Raw genomic sequence first — 24,884 nt, 5'->3', positions numbered from 1 at the left:
AACATTAATAAAAATCTTAGGCTACAAGCAACAAGTTACAGTCATACAGTCCTAAGTGGGAGGAAAAGGATGATAGGAATGATGAGAAAAACTAGTAGAATAGAAGTGCAGATTTAGTAAAAAGTCTGATAGTGTTGAGGGAATTATTTGTTTAGTTGAGTGGTGGTGTTTGGGGGGGGGGGAAACTGTTCTTGTGTCTAATTGTCTTGGTAGGTCCCAACCCATCAAACCATATGCTAGAGCAGTGTTTCCCAACCTTGGCAACTTGAAGATATTTGGACTTCAACTCCCAGAATTCCCCAGCCAGCTAACACTGTGCTAGAGGACCAATTTTTGCCCACCTACCCAGCTCTCCTTCTGCGGTCTAGAGAGGATTGTGTGGGCTGCGATATTTGTCAAGTCACACATTTGTCATGTGTGGCCCACAGCCCTCCCAACTCTTCAGTGACTTCAACAAAAATGCAGGGGTGATACTCACAAACCCTTCAAGTCATAAAGAAAATGGAAAGAGTTAATTCCCTGGAAGAAATACATCAAAATCGGAGGGAGAAATGGGCTGAAATCACCACAGAATGAAATGTGATATAGTGCAAATCGCCTCACTTAACAAACAGATGTCAATTACACAGTGGAAAATGTCTGGCTCAGTAACTGTATTGGGAAAATATGCTGGTTGATGGTAAATTGAAATGAGTTCCGGTTGTAAAAAAAAAAAAAGGAAAGATGCAATTTTAGGCTGCCTCAACAGAAATATAAATTCCAAAATCGCCAGAAGTAAGTTTGTCACGCAAAGGTCTCACCTTGTCTCTAGTGCAGTGATGGTGAACCTATGGCACAGGTACCACAGGTGGCACGCAGAGCCATATATGCTGACACATGTGTCATTGCTTTAGCTCAGCTCCAACGTGCATGTGTGTGCCGGCCAGCTGATTTTTGGCTCACAGAAAGGCTCTTTTTTACCCTTCCTGGGCTCCAGAAAAATCTTTGGAGCCTGGGGAGGGTGAAACACAAGTCTACTGGGCCCACCAGAAGTTGGGAAATAGGCTGTTTCCGGCATCCAGAAGGCTTCTGGGGGGGGGAAAGCTGTTTTCACCCTCCCCAGGCATTGAATTATGGGTGTGGGCACTCACACATGTCTGATAGTGTGCGCACACACTCTTGGCAGCCAAGGAAAAAAAGGTTCACCATCACTGCTCTTGGAGGTTTTAAGAAGCATTCAATAACATGGAATGCTTGGTTTAGCAAAGAGATCAGGAGACTTGAAATTAAATTTGGTAATGAAAGGTAGAAGGAACTGGGAATAATTTGCTTTGTAGACTGGGAAGGATATGACAGCTCTTTTTAGACACTCACAAGAATTCATGAACTTGAGGTCATGTCTCATTCCAGGATGGAGGCACAGCTCAGTAGATTTAAATAGATTGAAGGTACAGTGAGGCAGATTCCAACATACCCATTCTCTGTTTTTGCCTCCGGTCCCTTAATCATTTTTGTTGCTCTTCTCTGCATACTTCTAGAGTCTCAACAACTTTTTCACATTGTGGTGATCAAAACGATGCAATATTTCAAATGTGATATTATCAAGGCATTATAAAGTGATATTAACCTTTCATATGACCTTGTGCTGGCTTTTTTGGCAAGTGTATCATACTGCTGGCTCATATGTAAGTGATCGTCCACTAGAACTCCAAGAGTTCTCCAAGAACTCTGGTCCTACATCACTTAGGACCAGATTACCTAAGGGACCATCTCTTGCCTCATGTATCCCAGTGGCTGGTCAGGGCTCACAGAGTTGGCCTTCTCCAGGTCCCACCAACCAAGCAATGCCGGCTGGTGGGCTCTAGGGAAAGAGCCTTCTCTGTGGCAGCTCCGGCCCTCTGGAATCAACTCCCCCCCCCCAAAGATTTGCACTGCTTCCACTCTCCTGGCCTTTCGGAAGATCTTAAAGACACATCTCTGTCAGCAGGCTTGGGGCTGTTGAATATAGACACATCTCTGTTCCAGCCCATGTTATGACAGAGTCAAGGATGAATGTAAGTGAATGGTTTTAAATGACATGGGTTTTTTAGGTAAATTAGTTTTTAACATGTTTAAGTGATTTAGTTTTTAAACTCTTAGTTTTAATTTTTGATTTCTACTGTTTTATTTGTATTTATCTATTTTATGTTGTAAGTTGCCCCGAGTCCCTGGAGAAGGGCGCCCTAGAAATCAAATAAATAAATAAACAAACCAACAAACAAACCAACAAGATCCCTCTTACAATTACTGCTGCTGAGCCAAGAACCACCTATTATACCTATATGCATTTGGTTTTTCTTGCCTAAATGTAGAATCTTACTTTTTTCATTGAGTTTTATTTTGTTATATAGCGTCCAATGATAAAGACAATAGAAGACAATACAACAGCTTATGTTCAAGTTACTCATCCAAGAAGTGTCTTCAACTTTGACTGGATGATGGGTAATAGGGTCATTTGCATAATCTTAGAGAGTTGTTGAGGCTAGTAGCTTACCTGTGTCCATTTTATTAGATAGTGCCCAATGGTCAATTTTGTTAATATCATTCTGTATCTTAGGCTTATCTTCTAGAGTGCTGGCCATTCCTGCCAGCTTGTTGTTGTCTACAAATTTGATGAGTTCCCTATCCATCGCCTCATCCAAATAATTAAAACAGAGCCTTGGAGTACAGTGTTCCCTCGATTTTCACAGGGGATGCGTTCCAAGACCGCCCGTGAAAATCGAATTTCCGCGAAGTAGAGATGCGGAAGTAAATACACTATTTTTGGCTATGGACAGTATCACAAGCCTTTCCTTAACACTTTAAACCCCTAAACTGCAATTTCCCATTCCCTTAGCAACCATTTAGATTATTACTCACAATGTTTATTTATTAAAGTTTATTAAAAAATATTTATTAAAGGCGGACAAAAGTTTGGCGATGACATATGATGTCATTGGGTGGGAAAAACTGGTATAGGGAAAAAACCCACAAAGTATTTTTTAATTAATATTTTTGAATAACCGTGGTATAGACTTTTCGCGAAGTTCGAACCCGCGAAAATCGAGGGAACACTGTACTCCACTGCATACTTACTTCCACTGTTCCATTGAGGGCTACATGTTGAGTGCAACTGGTGAACCAGTTATGAATCCATCTGGTGGTGATGGTTTTAATCCACATTTAATTTTATCTTATTGTGTAGTAAGTTATGATCTACTTTGTCAAATGCCTTACTGAAGTCCAAGTAAAATATATCCATAGTATTGTTCACTAATTTTGTCACTTTGTCAAAGAATGCAATAAAACTTGTCTGGCATGATCTGTTTTTGACAAGCCCATGTTGGCTTTTAGTTATGGCTTCATTCACCTCTAGGTGGCAAACCGGTGGCCTGTGGGTCAAATGTGTCACATGCAGGCCATGCCCACCCCAGCTCCATGAACGCAAAAAGTCATGAAACATCACAACAGCAACATGAAGCCATGAGTTTGTCACCCATGCTGTAGATGTTCACTGATTTGTTGCTTATTTTTTTACAGAATCTTCCCAGATATTGAAGTCAGGCTGATGGGTCTATAGTTTCCTGGATATTTTTTCCATCTTTTTTGAAGATGTTAACTACATCAGCACTTTTGTAATCCTCTGGTAGTTCCCCAGTGCTGCAGGATCTTTGAAAGATAAAGTTCAGTGGTTCTGAGATCTCATCTGCCATTTCCTTCAGAACCTTGGGGTGTAATCTATCTGGTCCAGATTATTTGAACTCAGCTAGGGTTGACAGGTACTCACCATTTTCTTTATTTTAATTTATATACCTACTTTTTTTTAACGGTACTGTTTTTGATAGGTTGGACAGGTGCAAGAATGACTTTAGTTCTGCTTTCTCCCTGTTGCTTGTGACCTTCTTGCCACTTTCTTCCATTAATAGACCAATAATTTTCTTGACTTTTTTCTCGTGAAAGCAGCTTTTTTTGTTGTTATTTTTGGCTTTTGTCCCAAAACTTAGTTCATTTCGAGCTTTCACTTTCCTCACTTCATCTTTGCCAGGCTCAGGCTATTTGCTGATATTTTGCCTTATAAAAGAGCTTACAAAACATTTGTCAGGCCAATCCTAGAATACAGCTCACGTGTATAGAACCCATATTGCATATCTGACATCAGCACAATTGAGAGAGTCCAGAAATATTACACAAGAAGAGTTCTTCACTCCTCCCAACAAAATACCTTACTCCGCCAGACTTGAAATTCTTCGATTAGACAACTTACAACTCCGTTGCCTCCGTTCCGACTTAACTATAGTTCATAAAATCATATACCAAAATGTCCCGTTAGCGACTACTTCACCTTCAACTGCAACAACACACGAGCACAAAATAGATTTAAACTAAATGCCAACTGCTTCAAACTAGATTGCAAAAAATAGGACTTCAGCAATTGAGTAATCAACGCCTGGAACGCCCTACCTGACACTGTGGTTTCTACTCCTAACCCTAAAACCTTTAACCTTAGACTATCTATAATTGACCTCTCCCCCTTTCTAAGAGGTCTGTAAGGGGTGTGGCATAAGTGCACCATTGTGCTTATCATCCCTGTCCTACTGTTCTATTGTCTTCTATCATTACTTTTTATCATTACTCATCTAATGTTTTATTTGTACAAATTACCTTTCTATAATTGTTCGACAAATACATAAATAATTTAAAAAATAAAAAATATATATAAAGAGGAAAGGGGAACTCGTTCCCTTTTATACTTGTTTGCTTTGTCTTTTATCAGAGTTCTTTATGAAGTCATGCTGGTTTCTTTCGAGAGCTGCTATTTTTCTTCTTCATTGGATAGAGGGGTTTTTTCTGTTTGTAAGGATAGTGATGTTAAGCTAAAGAAAATAGATTGCATCCCCCCCCCCAAATTCACATGCTCCAAGGTTTGTAAAGACCATCTCATCGGAAGGAAACTTTTGATCAGGGTCAACAACATTAATTTTATTTCTGGCGTCATTTCCATCCTGCTTTAGTTTTGGGGGGGTGGGGAGGGAAGCCGCATGTTGACCGTGCATCTTAATGGCTGTTTGGGAGTTTCTACTTTCCTGGAAGCGAGTTTCCACGTTGCCCTTTATTGAATGTCAGGGCCAGAACATCCGTGCGACGCTTCGCCTTGCAGATTAAAAAGCTTTCAGCGCGATGGCAGCGCGTGGGCGGCGGCAGCCGAGGCAGCTTTCTCTCAGCGGCGGCGCTAATGGCTTCCCTTCCGCTGAACTGAGAGGCCTTGTTTACCGGCTGGAGCTTTCGCAACAAGCAAAACAAGCGCAGGCCTCGCGCTCTCAGACGGCAGGCCCGGCTGTTCTCATTAGCAGCCACCTCCGTCCCCTCCCCCGGCAGCGGCTGAGGGCGGCCTTCCTGAACCTCGAGGGTCTTGAGATCCGAAGTGGGGGCTTCAACTCCCGGAATCCTCCAGCCAAGCGGCCCCGAGTCGAGGGACCCCGGCTGGGCTCTCCGGGAACCGGCGTGGTGGGTTTCAGCCGGAGGGCCCGCTCTACCCCCTCCCTCCCCACAGTGTGGCGTCCCAGAGCACGAAAGGGCGGCCGGGCAGCCTTCCGCGCTACCTCAGCCTCGCTCGCGGCGCCAAGTCCCCTCAGGCCGCTTTTTTGGGGGGGCGGAGGGGATGTCCATTCTCCTCAGCCTCCCCCCACAGCCGGAGCCCCCCGCGTGGATGAGGCACAACTTCAGCGGCGGGCTCCTCCCCCGCCGGGCCTGAAAGCTCCCCGCGGCCCCCTCAGGCACCCGGCTCCGGGTGAGGCATGGGCGCGCGGGCAGGCGGCGTTTTCCCGGAAAGGCCCCGCAGCGCCTATTAGCGCCTTGATTAGCGGCCGTGGCGGGGGCGGCGAGCAGGCCCTTCCCAGAATCGCCCCTCCGGCCCGGCTGCCTTCGAGCGACCGGGGCGCTCTGGCTGTTCCACGCTGGGCACTTCTCGCGGGATGCCGCTGCGGGGCGTTTGCGGAGCTTCCCGCCCGGCCCTGCCGAGCTTACTCCCCAGCCTCCTCCGGCCCGTCGTTGAGATTTCGTTCAATTCCTGGCCGCCCGGGAGTCCCTTCAACCACTGGACGCCTGCCGTGGCTGTGCAGGTCGGCCTTTCCTAGCTCCGGAGAGGAGCCTGCAAGTGCACAGTGCCATATACTGTAAGTGTGACTTCAAGCCGGCAGAGAGCGAAGCTGCCTGCACAAGCGGTGCTCGACGCCCCGGGGCCCTTTCGGCCTGCAACCAATTGCCCCCATCTGAACCCAAAGCCAACTTCCACCAATAATTGTGTTTGTGAACTTTGTGGTCTTGCTTTTTATTTAAGTGGGGCCCAGGAAGGAAGCACCACTGGATGCACCTCAGACACCCGCAAGGGGCCAACGCTTCCCTGCACAGCCTCCATCTAGAGCAGGGCTTCTCAATTATTCTGTTACCCCCTTCCTAGAAAGAAGTAAACATTTCATGCCCCCCCCCCCAACTCTCCGCTGGGACAATTGCTTGCAATATTTGGCACTTTCCCACTGAACAAATTTATCAGCATGATTGGGCTGTAATGTGTTTAAGTGACGCCTTAATTTATTTGGCTTCATGCTGTCTGTTGCCAATATTTTTAGACACGGTAAACCTACCGATCTTTCCTCGTCTCCCACCGTAGTCACAGTGAAGCCAAGTGCTACATAAACTTCCTCATATTTCCTCATCTTAGCTTTCAGGAGACTTATGCTTGTCTCATCATCTCTGTCTCTTTCCTCCTTTTTTTTTATCCCTGTTAAATATTTTTTCATGGTGTCTCTCAAGGGTTTGTTATCTGCACTTCATATTTCCTGCTCAGTGCTGTGTACTAATGTTTGGTGCAAAAAAAACCTATTCCCTGTGGCAAAAAATGTCACGTGCCCCACCCCTGGAATCACTCCAGATCAGGCAATGGAAAGCTCTTTTTTAAAGACATAGGACCACAGTTCCTAGGACAGGGAGGGCCTTGTGAGCAAAGGCCCCTAAGCCAGAGGGTTAGAGAGACTCCCATGAAGACATCTTCATGGCCAGCAGCTTCACTGATATGCTGAGATGTGGGGCAGAATGAGAGAAACCACCATGTCAAGAAGGGGACATCTGAGTTCATGACTTTGCCCTACAGGCCTTCCCAATGGAGCCCCCTTAAAACACCCTTGGTGAGTCCCTTCGTTGCAATAAGCAAGATGGGCAGCAATCTATTTGCAAAGGGCAGACATTTCTGACTTCTGATAGAAACATAGAAGTCTGACGGCAGAAAAAGACCTCATGGTCCATCTAGTCTGCCCTTATACTATTTTCTGTATTTTATCTTAGGATGGATATATGTTTATCCCAGGCATGTTTAAATTCAGTTACTGTGGATTTACCAACCACGTCTGCTGGAAGTTTGTTCCAAGGATCTACTACTCTTTCAGTAAAATAATATTTTCTCATGTTGCTTCTGATCTTTCCCCCAACTGACCTCAGATTGTGCCCCCTTGTTCTTGTGTTCACTTTCCTATTAATGCAGAATAAGTTTCACGTTCTGGGCTTCATCCTTCGTTTGATGGCCTCCTTAAGGAGAAGAGTCTCGGAAATGCTAAACCATCCTTCCTCACCAGTTGAACTGTCATCATCACTAATCCTTAGCTACAAATAACATACCAGGTTTGTCTTGAGCAGGAACAGTAATACAGGAAGTCCTCAACTTATAACCAGAATTGAGCCCAAAATTTTTGTTAAGTGAAACACTTGTTAAGTGAGTTTGGCCCTATTTTACGGTCTTTCCACAGGTTAAATGAATGACTACAATTGAACACTTGTAAGAGCTCATATTAAGACTTACAAAGTGGCGCTCAAGGCGGCAAGATGCGCGTATCATGCCGCCTTGATTGCATCAGCGGAATCCCGCCCGGCCGCTCTGTTTAGGGTGACCTGCTCCCTTCTTAATCAGAGGGGAGTTGGGGAGCCCTTGCAGAGTAGTGCTGAGGATTTCAACACGTTTTTCGCTGATAAAATTGCTTGGATCCGAGCGGATCTCGACTCCAATTGTAAAACAGAGTCGACTGACAACGAGTCAGTTGAGGTGACTGGGGCTAAACGTCTTTGTCCATCTGTCTGGGAGGAGTTTGACTTGGTGACACCTGATGAAGTGGACAAGGCCATTGGAGCTGTGAGTTCCGCCACCTGTCTACTGGACCCGTGTCCCTCTTGGTTGGTTTCAGCCAGTCAAGAGGTGACACGGAACTGGGTCCAGGAGATTGTCAACGCCTCCTTGGGGAGGGGGTCCTTTCCGGCCCTTTGTAAGGAGGCACTTGTGCGCCCCCTCCTCAAGAAGCCTTCCCTGGACCCAGCCGTGCTCAATAACTACCGTCCAGTCTCCAACCTTCCCTTTATGGGGAAGGTTGTTGAGAAGGTGGTGGCACCTCAATCCCAGCGGTCCTTGGAAGAAGCCGATTATCTAGGTCCTCAGTAGTCTGGATTCAGGCCCGGCTACAGCACGGAAACTGCTTTGGTTGTGCTGATGGATGATCTCTGGCGGGCCCAGGACAGGGGCTTGTCCTCTGTCCTGGTGCTTCTTGACCTCTCGGCGGCTTTCGATACCATCGACCATGGTATCCTTCTGCGCCGGCTGGAGGGGTTGGGAGTGGGAGGCACTGTTCTTCAGTGGTTCTCCTCCTACCTCTCCGGTCGGTCGCAGTCGGTGTTAGTGGGGGGGTCAGAGGTCGACCTCCAGGTTTCTCCCTTGTGGGGTGCCTCAGGGGTCGGTCCTCTCCCCCCTGCTATTTAATATCTACATGAAACCGCTGGGTGAGATCATCCAAGGGCATGGGGTGAGGTATCATCAATATGCTGATGATACCCAGTTATACATCTCCACCCCATGTCCAGTCAACGAAGCAGTGGAAGTGATGTGTCGGTGCCTGGAGGCTATTGGGGCCTGGATGGGTGTCAACAAACTCAAACTCAACCCAGACAAGATGGAGTTGCTGTGGGTCTTGCCTCCCAAGGACAATTCCATCTGTCCATCCATTACCCTGGGGGGAGAATCATTGACCCCCTCAGAGAGGGTTCGCAACTTGGGCGTCCTCCTCGATCCACAGCTCACATTAGAGAAACATCTTTCACCTGGGCGAGCGTTCGCCCAGGTTCGCCTTGTGCACCAGTTGCGACCCTATTTGGACCGGAAGTCACTGCTCACAGTCACTCATGCCCTCATCACCTCGAGGCTCGACTACTGTAACGCTCTCTACATGGGGCTACCTTTGAAAAGTGTTCGGAAACTTCAGATCGTGCAGAATGCAGCTGCGAGAGCAATCATGGGCTTTCCCAAATATTCCCATGTTACACCAACACTCCGCAGACTGCATTGGTTGCCGATCAGTTTCTGTCACAATTCAAAGTGTTGGTTATGACATATAAAGCCCTTCATGGCACCGGACCAGATTATCTCCGGGACCGCCTTCTGCCGCACGAATCCCAGCAACCAGTTAGGTCCCACAGAGTGGGTCTTCTCCAGGTCCCGTCAACTAAACAATGCCGCTTGGTGGGACCCAGGGGAAGAGCCTTCTCTGTGGTGGCCCCGGCCCTCTGGAACCAACTCCCCCCAGAGATTAGAATTGCCCCCACCCTCCTTACCTTTCGTAAGCTACTTAAAACCCACCTCTGCCGCCAGGCATGGGGGAATTGAGATACACTTTCCCCCAGGCCTTTACAATTTTATGCATGGTATGTCTGTATGTATGTTTGGTTTTTTATATTAATGGGTTTTTAATCATTTTTATTATTGGATTATTACTGTATGCTGTCTTATTATTGCTGTTAGCCGCCCCGAGTCTCCGGAGAGGGGCGGCATAAAAATCCAATAAATAAATAAATAAGTTAGTAGCATGGTTGTTAAAGCAAATCTGGTTTCCCCATTGTCTTTGCTTGTGAGAAGATTGTAAAACATGATCACAGGATTTTGGGATACAGCAACGATCATAAATACGAACCAGCTGCTGAGCATCTGAATTTTGATCACATGATTATGGGGATATTGTAAGATTGCAACTGAAAAATGGTCATAAGTCACATTGTAACTTTGGTGATTAAATGAACTGTTGTAAGTCGTGGACGACCTGTATACCACAAAAAGTGCAGGATCCGACTGCTTGTTTATTTATTTATTGGGTTTATAGGCCACCCCTCTCTGAGAAGTGTTCATTCCATTTTTCTAGGTAGCCCCAGAAGAAAGATTTGCATTTTGTCTCCTTTTTAAAGCATAGATTTGCTTGGTTGTCTAAATATATCTCTTGATTTAAAAGCAAATTGTCTCTAGATTCTGTTGGAAAATGGCAACGGTGTTCTTTGTTTTTTTCCTCCAACCCTAACCCTCAGGATTCCTTTAGGAATCTGACTGCCTGCTACCCTCTCTGCTTAGTTAACAAAGAGAAGTAGGCAATCACTGGTGGTCAGCACCTCAGAAGGAGATGGACATCTCCCTGGCTCAGCTGAAGCACACTGTTTGTTTGTTTGTTTGTTTGTTTGTTGATTTATTGATTTATGTCAACTTCTGTGCCACCCAATCCCGAAGGACTCAGGGCGGCTTACAACAACAATTTAAATACAAAACAATAAAAAATAAGTCAACTTTAAAATCCCTCAGTCACACAGCTCTCTTCATTATGGCTGAAAACTCTTGTTTGCTTTCCTTCTCTGCTCACTCAGGGCCCTGTTTACTTCAGTAACAATTGCTGTCTATACCACCCAGGTAGAGAATTTCATTGACTTCTGACATTTCAATCCCGTATTCCAGAACCTGGGGGAGGGGTGGGGGTGTTTCTCTAACAGCGCACCAGACTGCTTTCCAGGCTGCTTGGTTTCCTAGGTCTCAATGGTTGGTGAAGATGGACTGGTCAATTCAGCGGCATCAACAAGGGGACGACATCCAAAGTGGACAGAAAGTGGTCGTCACACACACACCTTGGTTCATGTGGTGATGTCTTCATTGTTGCTTAAGCTGCTTGTCGTCTTTCTGTCTTTGAATCCCTTCAAGTGGACTTTCTTCCCATTTGGTGCAGCCATGGATGGTAAAGTGAGCCATGTATATGGGGCAGCTCAATCCAAAGTGGCAACAATGCTCTGGATCCAGTGGGGAGATGCTCCCTGGGGGAGACTCCTCCAGAAGCTTGTTTGGTTCCAGGAAAACTGGAGAGCCAGCAAATCCTGCTCCCTTTCCCAGTTCCCATCCAGGCTGTGGCATGGCTGAAGCCTTTGCCACTCCAGTGGGCCTGTTACCCCCATTTTCCCTGCAACTCCAGCCTTTTTTGCCAGCCTCTTCTTCCCAGCCAGTGCTGCTGGCTCCCTTCTGACTGTGGGATAAGCTTCAGAGCAAAATGGGGATTTTCTGAATGGAATGGGACATTTAGGCACCAACCCTTGGCCGCACCCCCTTCGCCCCAGCCTCAGCCAATTTACAGTCAGCTTTCCTTCTCTGCTGGCCCTCCCTCCAGCCATTCTCCAGGACCAATTGTCCCTTGGTCCTTCCTGCCCACTCACCCAGACACCATTTGACCAGGGCCTTTGGCTGCAGGGGACAAATAGCCCGTGGGCAGCAGCCATGATGCTGGGGGACGGGTGACCAAGGGGGCTGTGGAGGGATAGCATGAAATACAATCAGTGGCAGGCTGGGGGAAAGGGCAAGAGTTATGGTGGCTTCTGTCTTCTCGACTGGGGAGAAGTAAGGGGGGGGGGTGCCTAAAAACCAGAGAGATCAGGAACCCACCTCCAGTTAATTGGAGGGACAATTGGACAAATAGAATAGAATTCTTTATTGGCCAAGTGTGATTGGACACACAAGGTGTGTATGCTCTCAGTGTACATAAAATAAAAAGATACATTTATCAAGAATCGTAAGGTAAAAAACACTTAATGTTTATCATAGGGATCAATAAACGGTGAGGAAACAATAAAAATCTTAAGGATACAAACAACGTTACAGTCATACAGTCCTAAGTGGGAGGAAAAGGATGATAGGAATGACGAGAAAAAAACTAGTAGAAATAGAAGTGCAGACTTAGTAAAAAGTTTGACAGTGTTGAGGGAATTATTTGTTTAGTAGAGTGATGGCATTCGGGAAAGTTCCTCACAATTGCTTTGAGAAAGGCAGGATAGAAGTCTAATGAATGAATGAATGAATGAATGAATAAATAAATAAATAAATAATTGCCATTAAACAACCAGATGGAAAATTGAAACTTAACGCAAGGGACCCTTCACTGTCTGCAGAAACTTAATAAACGATCCTGGTTTTCAAAAGTTTGAAAATAAGCCTCTCTGATGGTTTTGTTTTATGCTCTTTTCATTCAATGGCATCCCATGCTTTCTCGACACGCTGTGCCTAAAGGACTTCTTTTTTCCTAAGCGGCTGAGGGTTTGGTAGGACCCTGAACGACATCCCAGGAAGAGACGAGGGACATTCCTCCAGGTGCCTAGAAAGAGACCACAGGAGGAGCATCGATAGGTTGGCTCAGAATCCCTCCCACCCATTAGAGAGCCACCATGTGCTCCAGTCAACTGATCCCGACCGATCGCTATAAAGCTCTGGTCAACCAGCTCCTCTGCAGAGCTGCGACCTTTGGACAGAGAAGCTGGCAACCCCATCCAGGTACAGCAAGCTTCCATCCCTTGTGGTAAGGAATCTGTGGCTGCCTCCTGGTCCATGGATGGGAGCCACAGCCTGGGAACAGACTAGACTTTCTGGTGGTGGGTCTGTTCTCTTCTTTCCCTTTTGGGAGAAGGTCTGAAAGGGGAGCTTCGGGGGGGGGGGGGAGGGAGGTGGCAGAGACGGGCAGAAGGATGCTTATGATGGGGAGATGAAGGCAGACTCCTGCTCCTCAACTTCATTCTTGCCTGATTTAGAACGGGGATGGGGGAGAATGAGAATTATCTGGAGGGCTCTCTAAACCTTTTGCAAAGGGGGGGGGGATAGAGCAAGAGCAACTCGAATGATCTTTAGGCTTTATGCCTTTTTGCAAGGGGAGGGGGAGCTGAAATGCTGTGGGTCAGAAAGCCCTCACCAGGTTGGAAAGACCCCACAGATCAGATACAGCTCTCCTGTATCATACTGTACAAGGTTTGCTACACCCAGTCCCTGCTTAGGTTCTCTTGCATCTCTTGTGGGTCATGGTTAAAAGGCATTCTGACTGCTGATGTGGGGAGAGGGAAGGAAGAAGGAAGGAAGGAAAGAGAAAGAAAGAAAGGAGAGAAAGAAAGAAAGGAAAGAAAAGAGAAAGAAAGAAAAGAAATTCTACTGTGCCATTGCTCTTGTTGCTAGCCAGCTAGGAAACCATCCCTGAGTCAGGCATGGTATGGCAGCAGGGAATGGGGACCAACCTTCTCTAAAGTTGACTGGATGGCTCCCTCCGGCATCCCTAAGTTCATACCTACACACACATACACACACAGATGGGAGTTGACCTTGCCACCTCCTCCTGAGGCTCTGGTGAGTAAGTAAGACAGTCAGCAAGGCTTGAACCAAATGCAAGGAATCATGAGCATGTCCTCCTCAAATGAAGATGCCGGGCCCGGCCTTCGAACTATGGAAAACTTAAACTTTCGAATTCTTAAATGTGGGAAGATCGGGGGGGGGGGGGGCGGACTAAGCACAACAGGATGGAGCAGCTCGCTCAACCCCGGAGATGCCACAGGGGAGAAAATTGAGCCTCTGTCGGATGCTTCTGGCACAGGTGCCCTGCAGAGATGGCCTGATAGGGGTGAGGCTGCCCCTGGCAGCTTCCATGTGGGAACCACAACCTGGGACAGAGGAAGGAGGTTGTGTGCCCCAGGGACAATTGAGCAGCTGAATCCTGCAGAGATCAAACCATGGAAAGACTTCCCCGGTTCTAGCTTGACAAAAAATGACTGAATTAGACCTTAGCCACTAACAAAATCCAATTTTGAAAGAAGGTAAAATTAATCTCTAGTTCTAGATGGGAAAAGGCTATGGGGCAAAGTTGGTGAGAACAGGTGTGGGGGTTAATTGAGGGGAGGGGGGATTGAGAGAGAGTACTATGACACCTCCTAGGAGTAAGGCATCCTCAGGGGCAGGAAGGGCAGCAGTTGAACAGGCAGAAGGCTTATTTATTTCTTTATTGTTTATTAATCGGATTTTATATGCCGCCCATCTCCCATCGGTGCCAATTTGCTTGCAATCGGGAGCAAACAAGCCAGGTTCCATTGACTCCCCTTCTATTAGACCTGGCGGGAGGCTTCCTGGAACTGAGTTTGCAAGCCCCCACTAGAGACCCTGCCCCAGATTGGGGAGGGGGCTGTGCATCTGTCTGATCTGCTAGGGGTGAGAAGGGGCTGTGTACCTCCCACTGAGAGAGGGAGCAAGTGATCCAGCCATACATCTGGTGATAGCAAAATGTTTGCTGCCCTGAGTTACCTATCAGAGAATAAAACCATGATAAAATTGATTGAATGAATGAATGAATGCATGAATTAATTAATTGATCAGACAATATTACTTCAAATTTAGTACAACACCCACCTCCTAGAATAACAAATTTGATCCCCAGTCCTTTATTTAATCAAATTAATTACTTATTTATCTAAATCATCTTTTCATAGAACATAGAATATAAAATCATGGGCTGAAAGGGACTTTGAAGGCCTTCTAGTCTAGTCCAGCCCCCTGCTCAAGACAGGAGACCTTATATCAAAATGATTGTCCGGTCTAGTTTGATAAAGTCCAGTGATGAAGCCTCCACAACTCTGGGGGCTCTTCCTCCTGTCCTTCAAAGCCGTATATCTGCTTTGCTTAGTCTTCTGGGATGGAGAAAAGTCCAAATGGACTCAAGCAGAATTGATACCCAAAATAAGGAGAACACCCGAAAGAATTCCTTCCTAAGTAAAAGGAAAGACACTGCAATAAAGAGAATGATTAAGAAGTAAATGACTCCCGTGAAAGAGCTTAAATCTCTAGGACCAGGTCTATTCTGTCTAAGAAACCCTTTCTAGGATCTTTAAGAAATCCCGGAGGCAGGAATGGTGCCAGAGGACCAGAGAAAGCAAATGTTCTGGACTTCGAAAACAAGGAAATATCTGTCATTTCAGACTAGCTAGCCAAACACCTAACAGTCTGTCTAATGAATCTGTATGAAGTTCATCAGAAAGAGATGGTGCAGCTGTAGTATTATCATTTATCCTTTTTATTGTCTTCTTTGCTTCCCCTTTTCAATAATGGTATAATTATATACTTTATTTATAATTTATTTAACTGAACGTTTAAAAAATATATCCTCCTCCTCATTATTATATATTTAATCTTCAATTTGATTCATAGTCTGGGACTGGTAAAAACCTAACTAAGTCCAAAACAAGAGCCTAAGAGCTATTAATGTAATTTCTGATTATATAGGCAGTTTCCGAGTAAGGCGGGCTTTTGCAAAGTCAGGATATTCGGGTCTGAGAAGTTCAGAATTTCCATGTATCTAGGCAACCCTCTTAGGCTGTTGCTCCAAGGGCTCCTATTATTATTGGTACACCCATGGGTTTCTTCCTCCACAATTGCTCAACTTCAATTTGCAGATTGCGGTATTTAGTAATTTTTTTCTAGTTGTTCCTCTTTAATTTGTGCATCCCCTAGTACTGTATTGCAATATCAGTGAGCCAGACTTTTTTCTTTTCCACAATAGTGATGTCAGGTGTGTTGCGTGCCAGATGTCTGTTTGTTTAGATTCAAAAGACCCACATTATTATTATTATTATTATTATTATTATTATTATTATCATCATATCATCATCATTATTATTATCAATATCATCAGCCATCATCATCATCATCATCATTATTATTATTATTATTATTATATTATTATTTATTATTACTACTACTACTACTTCTACTACTTTCTCTGATGCTTTACCAGTACACTGAGTGCTTCTGTACCAGGGACAAATTCCTTGCATTTCTAATTACATTTGGCCATATAAAGTATTCAATTCAATTCAATACAAATGGAATTAAACTCTGGAACAGATTAGCAAGCAGTCAGGTTTGTGAGTATTTAGAAAATAATTACTTGCTTGGCAGGAGAAGAATGGATTCATCCAGTTCAAGCATTTCCTTTTTTTTTTTGGACGAAGTGGCCAATTTATTACTTGCATTATTGGTAGGCAACAACAACAGTCTGACAAACTGAACGGTTAAAAGCTGTTCAAGAGTGTGACCTTAAAAGCCATTCAAGAGTGTGACTGCCTCTCTCTGGGTTGTTTAACAAGGCATGAGGCTGCAGTCCTTGATCCCTGCGCTGGGCAAGGAGTAACTCCATCGTCTCCAGTCTTTGCTTTCTACATTCGGAGCAGTTTGATGCATCCAAACATGGATTCTTGACTCTACTGATGATGAAGCCATGGCCAGATGGTCCCATGGCTTGCCATATGGGGGGCCCTGGATTACAGGGGGTCCTGTTACTCTCACTTGAACCCATGGTGCTCCTGCTATACCAGTGCTTCTCAAATAGTGTGGTGCCTCCTCTGGGGGTGTGTGGAGTTATGCGGGTGGGGCGGGTATCCCGGGAAACGTGCCTTTTTCTTGCCGCAGGGAGTTAGGGGTTTTTGCACCGAACAATAGCACACAGCACCGAGCAGAAGATAGGAAGTGCAGATCACAAACCTTTAAGAGACACCATGGAAAAACATTTAACAGGGATGAAAAAAAGGAGGAGAGAGGCAGAGAGCATGAGACAAATGTAAGTCTCCCGACAGCTAAGACAGGAAATATGACGAAGCGTATGTAGCGCTTGGCTTCACTGTGACTACGGTGGGAGACGAAGAAAGACCTGGGAAGTTTACCAGGTTTAAAAATATTGGCAGTGGACAGCATGAAGCCAATTAAATTAAAGGCGTCACTTAATCATATTACACCCCAATCATGCTGATAAGCTGCTTGAGTTTTTTTCAGCAAAAAATGTACCTGAATATTGCAAACAATTGTTCTGGCAGAGATTTGGGGGGCATGAAATGTTTACTTCTTCCTGGGGGGGGGGGGGCGTAACAGAAAATAATTGAGAAACACTGTGCTATACAATTCCTCAACAGCCAAACAGGAAGCATGAAGCACCCATACTTTCAGCTTAAAGGCATCCCTGTGACGTCTGATAATCGATTCAGTTGAAATGGCTTCCGTCAATCGGTTAAACCCTAAATGGCTCAAGATACAGCACTTAAAAATGGTCTCCCTCCCCAGAGAGCCTGTGAATTGTGATCTGCTTACCCAAAGCATGCTTGGGCTTCATCCGTGGACCTGATACATGTGGGAGTAGGATGAGGGGGGAGAGCTGCAGCCAGAGCAGAGCCTAGAAAGTGGGTGTAAAACCAGGGTGTGCTCCCCCCCAGTTTCTTGGACTATAAAGACAATGGGGTAGATATGTAATCTCAGACTTGCAAGATTCTGTTAATGTAACCTTACAATAGAATAGAACAGGTTAATCTAGCTGTGCTTCTTAAGAGAGAGACATTAGGACAGGGGACGGAAGGCACGCTGGTGCACTTATGCACACCCCTTACTGACCTCTTAGGAATCTGGAGAGGTCAACCGTGGAGAGTCTTAAGGGTAAAATTTTGGGGGTTAGGGGATGACACTACAGAGTCTGGTAAAGTGTTCTATGCTTCGACAATTTGATTATTAAAGTCGTATTTTTTGCAGTCACATTTGGAGCGGTTAATATTAAGTTTGAGTTTGTTAGGCGCTCATGTGTTGTTGTGGTTGAAGCTGAAGTAGTCATTGACAGGGAGGATGTTGTAGCAAATGATCTTGTGGGCTATGCTTAGGTCATGTTTGAGGCATTGTAGTTCTAAGCTTTCTAGACCCAGGATTGTAAGTCTAGTTTTGTAGGGTATTCTCTTTCGAGTGGACATCAGTCTCGTAAAGGTGACATCAGTCTTGCAAGCCTGAGATGACTTTTCCCCCTGTTGCCTCTGCAGCCTCCCATCCTCACTCCCCCCTGTAGTGCAGAACCCTGGAGAGTTGCACACCATCCCCAGGCTTCAATTGTACTCTAAGTTCTTGTTGATGCAGGCAAAAATAACTCTGCGGACAGAATGTCAATGAAGATACTGTTTTAATAGGAACATCTTATTTAATTATCTTTTATTATCTTTTATGGGATATAGATGTAGATATTGATATTTTTGTGCACTGCTGTTCACATCCTTTGGAAGGCACGCCTGCTCTTCTAATAGGCCAGATAGCCTGCATTAGCTGATCTATTAGCTGGGACAGCTATGACGCACACCGGGGCCCTTAGGAAGGAAAACAAGCGTGCCCCCCCACCCCGATCTTCTGCATTTAATGGGGGGGGGCGATGTATGCCCTACAATGGAGATGTTTGCCTCAGACATCTGAATAGCACAGGGAAGTAAATATGTTGCCTTTGGAACTGAAAAATATCATGCCTGCAATCTCACCCAGATGCCGTCAGTAGTTGGGCTGCCTATAAATCTAATAAATCTTAAACTCATAATAAGGTCCCAAGTGTTTCTGAGAAATTGCAGAAAAAGTATACTGACCATAGAACACAGAATGATGGAACTGGAAGACACCTTGAAGATTTTCTATTCAATGCCCCTCACAGAGCAGGAATCTCAGAAGAAGGCTTTTCTGGTCTCCTGGCAAATCTGAATAGGTAGAACCTGCCACTTCCAGCGCTGCAGTTACCCAAGGGTAGTTTGGACTCTTGCCTGATGCAAGTTGGAGAAATTTGTGTTTTTTTAAAGTGAACGTCCATTACTGTCTTTTGAGAAATTGAAAATCACCTTCTGTGGCAGAGTAACGAAGAGGGAGATGGATAGAAGGATGATGTTGGGAAGGGTCTTGAATGTGTGCTTGTGCAGTGATGGACAGAGACCATGAATTGGCAAGCTCAGCTTTCTGCTCTTGGGGGCTCTGGGTGGGTCTCCCACAACCCCTGAACTCTTCCCCATCCACTTGGCTTCCAGGTGACTTGCAGGGACCATGTTGAGCCAACTGCTGCTGTCCTTGGGAGTCCTACAGGTGACCCTTGCCTTCCTGGCTTCTGGCCATGGCCATCTGGATGAGAGGGGAGCCGTCCTGGGAGAGATGGGCAGGCCTGGTTCTTCTGGCCTTGAGATGGTCAAGGAGGTCCACATCCCAGGTAAGTGTTTCCATGTCTTCTCCATGCGGCTTCCAGATGTTCCTATACTTGGTCATTGGTCAATAGAAAAAGTTGATAGAAATTACAGGATTCATTCTTAGAAAGAAGAGTACACTCCCACACCTTCCCACCCCAGATGGTTTTATCTTGGTGTATGTTTTGATTTTATTCGCCAAAAACTGTGTTTGTGTGCCTGAATGCTTATCTAATAGCTCACAGTAGATTGTGAAATACATCCCCTCCATCCCAAAAGGAACAGAATCCAACTGTCTGTGATCCTTTAGCTAACAGAGCAGAATCTTCTGTTGATCAGCAGAGAAGCACATCTTCTTCGATGGGCTCAGGAATGGCTCTGGTCCACACACACACATAAGCTCACAGGACAAGGTGTGGCTGGGTCTTTCTTTTTCAGATCAGCCTTTACTGGATGATTGTTGTATGGATTCCTGGAGGAAAGATGAGATATAAATCTGTCAGTGTTCCAGAAAAAAAACAACTCCAGTTAAGGACTGCAAGACAGACATTTTCTAAAAGTTCCCATCTATTTGAGTAGGTATACTACTAGCACATCTGGGAAAACACAAATCTGAGAGTTCTGAATTTTCCCTTGGTGTATCAAAACCCCAAATCTACCCTCTGCACACATCAGTCTATCACATGGTCCCGTCACCATCCGTCCCTATTGGAGCCATCCCATCCACCACTCCTTCTCTAGGTTTACAGATTGACAGAGTTAGAAGAGATCTCGTAGGTCATCTAGTCCAACAACTCCCTCCCCCCCAACAGGAGATCCTTGACCGAAAAGAAGAATGCTATTACTGTATGTCTAACTACATTCCCTTTACTAACCCCCATCCCCCTTCCTAGTTTCCTAAACCCAAGACTGTGGCAGAGTGGAAGCTTCTGGTGCTAATATGGCTTCCAAAGCTGACACCAACAAACAAATAAAAGTAAGTTTATGAGTACAGACAAACTATGAAAGGAACCTCATTTACAAAGTCCAGAGCAATTTGATGGGGTTACTTGTATTTGTCACCTCAATTTGTTGCCTAAACCACTAATGGTTGTCTCAATTATTTGTGGGCCAGCCTTACTGGTGCCCTTTCTCTGGTGCTGCTGCAGCTCCACCAGTGAATGAGAGAAACGCACTTAAGTATACGACCAATGAGATGTACAAGCAACAACAACAACAACAACAACAACAACAACAATAAATTATTATTATCATCATTATTATTATTATTATTATTATTATTATTATTATTATTATTATTATTTATTAGATTTCTATGCCGCCCCTCTCCAAAGACTCAGGGTGGTTCACAACAATAATAAACAATATACAGAAAAGAAATATAATATTTAAAAAGAGATATCTAAAAAAACCATTATATAAAACCATACAACGCAAGCATACCATACATAAAACTATATAAGCCTAGGAGAAATGTTTCAATTCCCCCATGCCTGGGGGTATAGGTGGGTCTTAAGCAATTTACAAAAGACAAGGAGGGTAGGGGCAGTTCTAATCTCTGGAGGGAGTTGATTCCAGAGGGCCGGGACCGCCACAGAAAAGGCTCTTCCCCTGGGGCCCGCCAGACGACATTGTTTAATCAACGGGACCCGGAGAAGACCAACTTTGTGGGACCTGACCGGTCGCTGGGATTCGTGCGGCAGAAGGCAGTCTCGCAAATATCCTGGTCAGGTGTCATGAAGGGCTTTATAGGTAATAACCAACACTTTGAATAGTGACCAGAAACTTATCGGCAGCCAATGCAAGCCACGGAGTGTTGGAGAAACGTGGACAAACCTAGGGAAGCCCACAATAGCTCTCGCGGCCGCATTCTGCACGATCTGAAGTTTCCGAACACTTTTCAAAGGTAGCCCCATGTAGAGAGCATTACAGTAGTCGAACCTCGAGGTGATGAGGGCATGAGCGACTGTGAGCAATGAGTCCCTGTCCAAATAGGGCTGCAACTGGTGCACCAGACAAACCTATGCAAACGCCCTCCCCGCCACAGGCAAAAGATGATGTTCCCATGTCAGCTGTGGATCGAGGAGGACGCCCAAGTTGCGGACCCTCTCCGAGGGGGGCAATAATTCCCCCCCCCAGGGTAATGGACGGACGTCTTATCAGGGTTGAGTTTGAATCTGTTGAACCTTATTCCTCCCAATAATGGAAAGAGACGGAGATTTAAAAACAAGACTGTATTAAAGTTTTCAGCCTAAAGCTTCAGAACCGCACATTATGTTCCATTTAAGAAGGTTTACTGCTCACGTCTGTGCACAAGAGCCCTGTCAATGGAATTCAAGGGAGAGGGGGCTGGACTTGGATTGTTTGTGAGAACTTAAGAACTTCAGACTGATTCCTCTCTTGACTCTACCTCCCCTCGCCCCAGGTTCTGCCGCTTCTTCTCCTACAAAAGTGCAGTCATGCCAATACATTAAGATGATGCGACACATGAAATCCAAAAGGAATAAAAATAACCACCCAAAGAAATGAAAAACATAAGATAAGAGATAAAGGAAATGTCCCTTTTACCACACAATATCACTATCCCTGCCCCTTATTTACAATTTATCTTCAATAGCTATTCGTTTCTGGGGGTTGTCTCTAAACCAGTTACCATGCCAACAAATTCTAGCTAAAACCAGTTTTGAACTTACTTACTTACTTACTTACTTATTTACTTACTTACTTACTTACTTACTTACTTATCCTATACATAATAATACACAATGAAGGTTATAGAGGATATACATGAGTAGAATGTATCAAAGAGAGCATAGAAGAGAAAATAAAGGAGTAAATATAACTAGAGAAAATAGCAGAAAAGATATAAGAGATATAAAAGATAGAAGAGATATAATGGATAGAAGAAATAGAAGAGAAGATATATGAGTTATAGGAGAGACAATAGGACAGGGGACGGTAGGCACTATGGTGCACTTATGTACTGGCCTCTTAGGAACCTGGTGAGGTCGACCGTAGATAGTCTAAGGGTAAAGTGTTGGGGGTTAAGGGATGATACTACGGAGTCGGGTAGTGAGTTCCACACTTCGACAACTCGATTGCTAAAGTCATATTTTTTACAGTTAAGTTTGGTGCGGTTAATATTAAGCTTGAATGTGTTGTGTGCTCTTGTGTTGTTGCATACCTGAGGGCTCTCATCTCTTAGTGCAGCTTTAGGCATGAGCAACATTTATGAGATTAGCTAAGTACACAGTGTACATTCATTTCAAAGATCAGTACGCTCTTCTACCATTTCTGTGCAAACAATGAGCTCCTTTTTCCTTCCCACAATCCTTTGGGGCTTCTGGAATAGGCCTCAGTCCAGTTTGCTTTCTCAAATTCCTTCAGCTCTTGGAATCTAATTTTAATTTTCTGGCTTTCTTTCCCAGATTTTAAAGAAGTGGCTTTGGAAACACCAAGTGTCCACGATGATCTCGAACCAGAAGCCAGCATGATGGTAACCTAAATCTTTTTTTACTCGTTATTTCTGCTCCTACAAAAAGAAAATCTCCAAAAAAAACCCAACAAAACCCAATGACTGTTTTCTGCTTTGATGGATAGAAACTCTGCAGGTTCCTATTATAGATGCAAGAGGAGTGTCCTTCCTAACCCTGAAAGCTTTTAACCAATAGAAATGTTTGCTGTCCAGTAGCCCAAGTTACCATACATACAAGCATGCTTTTTTCTCCTTAGCAAAAAGCAACTTTGCATTTTTAATGTATTTTCCAGGTAGGTACATTTTAGAACTACTCAGACCTTGTTAAATGTTGACCCACTGTGACCCTCTTTGTGGTCTCCTTACAGATATCAGCAGCCCTGCAGGACCAGGAGCGGGAAGGGCGTTCGCTGCGGAGATGTGTCCGTGTCCAAGAATCCTGCCTTGGGCACAAACTGCCATGCTGTGACCCGTGTGCCACTTGCTACTGCCGCTTTTTCAACGCCAACTGCTTCTGCAAGAAATTTAGCAACACTTTCCCCTGTGGCAGGAACTAGTTTGCATTCTGCAGGCTGCCATTTACTAATCTTGAATAGATGTGGGGTCCTTATATATTCCTTGTACATTCCAATAAATCGCCTCTTAGAAACAATCCATGAAATGTTACCTTTTTCATTAATTACCGGTATGTTAAGTGAAACCAGAAAGCTAAAAAGCACTTTAGCCTTCGCTTCAACTATTTAGGTTCTCTAAGCCAGTGTTTCCCAACCTTGGCAACTTGAAGATATTTGGACTTCAACTCCCAGAATTCCCCAGCCAGAATTCTGGGAGTTGAAGTCCAGATATCTTCAAGTTGCCAAGGTTGGGAAACACTGCTCTAAGCTTTCACCCAACCTTAATCAAAATAGGAATATAACAGGGTCTCCAGCCTCTCATCTTATTTCCACCATTTCCATAATCAGAATTTTACCTTATTGCTCAAACCTATCCCTGCTTTCCATGGATTTCTGATTTCCAGATTGTAGTATGGTGTTCAGATTCTTTTATTTACAAAAATATCCTTTTGCCTCAACTCAGCAGGCAGGAGTCAAAATGTCTCTCGTCTCTTCTAGTGGGAGTACTATTCTCTATTCTCCAAACCAGAATTAAAAATATAAAGTTGACTTAAAAACAAATCTCATACAAGTGAAAAATACACTTGTAACACCCATGAGAATGGCGAATAGACAAAAAGAATAAAAAACAAATGTGAAAATTACTCAGAGTGTCTCTGTAGAACTTGTCCTAAGTATACTATTGTGAGTCCTCAACATAAGACCACAATTGAGCCAAAATTTAAGTTGCTCAGTGAGAAATTTGTGATGTGAGTTTTGCCCCATTTTACAACTTTCCCCCCACATTTATTAAGTGAATCATTGCAGTTGTTAAATTATTAACAACATTGTTAAGTGAATCTGGCTTTCTCACTGACTTTGCTTGCCAGGTCACAAAAAGTGATCACATGATCCTGAGACACCGCAACCCTCATAAATATAAGGGTCGCCCAGAAAGTAATGCACTACATTTTTGAACATTATTGAACACAATGCAACTTACACACAAGAAAGAATGATGCTTCTTCTACACTCCCTATTTTTCCACGTAATCTCTGTCCCATTCTATGGTCTTCCTGCAGCGAGACACAAGGGAGTGTGTGCTCTGTCGGTACCACTCCTTGTTCTGGTCATGAAGCCATTTCTGCACTGTGCACTGTGTTTGTGTTCACCCTCTGTTCTCAGCGACTAACCGTACTTCTGTCGACTGCAGATTCTCCATAAACTGTACACAGATGTTTGTGAATGTTCCCAACAGTTTCTTTCTCCACAGTGAGAAATTCAATGACGACACGCTGCTTGTAACGCATATCACTTACAGACGCCATTTTGAAACACTGCTGCAGCTGCGCTGTTTAAACAAATGCAAAATTTACACACACGCTCTTGACAATTCAAATAATGTATATCTAAAGTTTTGCATTAGTACCATTACTGTAGCCTGAGGAAAAAAATGTGGTGCATTACTTTCTGGGCGACTCTTGTATGAACCAGTTGTCAAGCATCTGAATGTAAATCACATGACCCTGGGGATGTTGCAACAGTCATAAGTGTGAAAAATATGACCATATGACCACTAAGTCACTTTTTGCAATGTCGTTTTTTGAACAGTCACTAAATGGACTGTTTCTGCCAGCCTAGGATTCTCCAGAACCTTTGTCTTTAGGTATCTTTCAGGT

General features: G+C 44.6%; 1 protein-coding gene across 3 annotated transcripts; it reads left to right on the top strand.

Moving 5' to 3' along the window:
• Positions 1-5,144: 5,144 nt before the first annotated feature.
• Positions 5,145-23,264, top strand: AGRP (agouti related neuropeptide). 3 transcript variants are annotated; one of them, XM_070761685.1, is made up of 4 exons: positions 5,162-5,502; positions 18,988-19,163; positions 22,566-22,633; positions 22,981-23,264. In XM_070761685.1, the coding sequence occupies exons 2-4, from the start codon at positions 19,004-19,006 to the stop codon at positions 23,167-23,169; spliced, it is 417 nt and encodes a 138-aa protein (XP_070617786.1). In that variant the 5' UTR covers positions 5,162-5,502; positions 18,988-19,003; the 3' UTR covers positions 23,170-23,264. The 3 variants fall into 3 exon arrangements, with proteins under 3 accessions (XP_070617784.1, XP_070617786.1, XP_070617785.1); XM_070761684.1 differs by having other exon boundaries at positions 5,162-6,170; XM_070761683.1 differs by lacking the exons at positions 18,988-19,163; positions 22,566-22,633; positions 22,981-23,264 and adding an exon at positions 7,532-7,575 and having other exon boundaries at positions 5,145-6,170.
• Positions 23,265-24,884: the final 1,620 nt, after the last annotated feature.

The sequence above is a fragment of the Erythrolamprus reginae genome, chromosome 9 (assembly GCF_031021105.1).
Source record: "Erythrolamprus reginae isolate rEryReg1 chromosome 9, rEryReg1.hap1, whole genome shotgun sequence".
NCBI lineage: Eukaryota > Metazoa > Chordata > Lepidosauria > Squamata > Dipsadidae > Erythrolamprus > Erythrolamprus reginae.
This window is presented reverse-complemented; position numbering and strand designations above follow the sequence as displayed.

Bases quoted from the DNA above. Each gene is read 5' to 3' on its own strand.
- AGRP (XM_070761683.1), top strand. From the start codon at position 5,176: ATGGCAGCGCGTGGGCGGCGGCAGCCGAGGCAGCTTTCTCTCAGCGGC. The intron at 6,171-7,531 runs GTAAGTGTGACT...CTATTAATGCAG, and splicing joins AGTGCACAGTGCCATATACT to AATAAGTTTCACGTTCTGGG.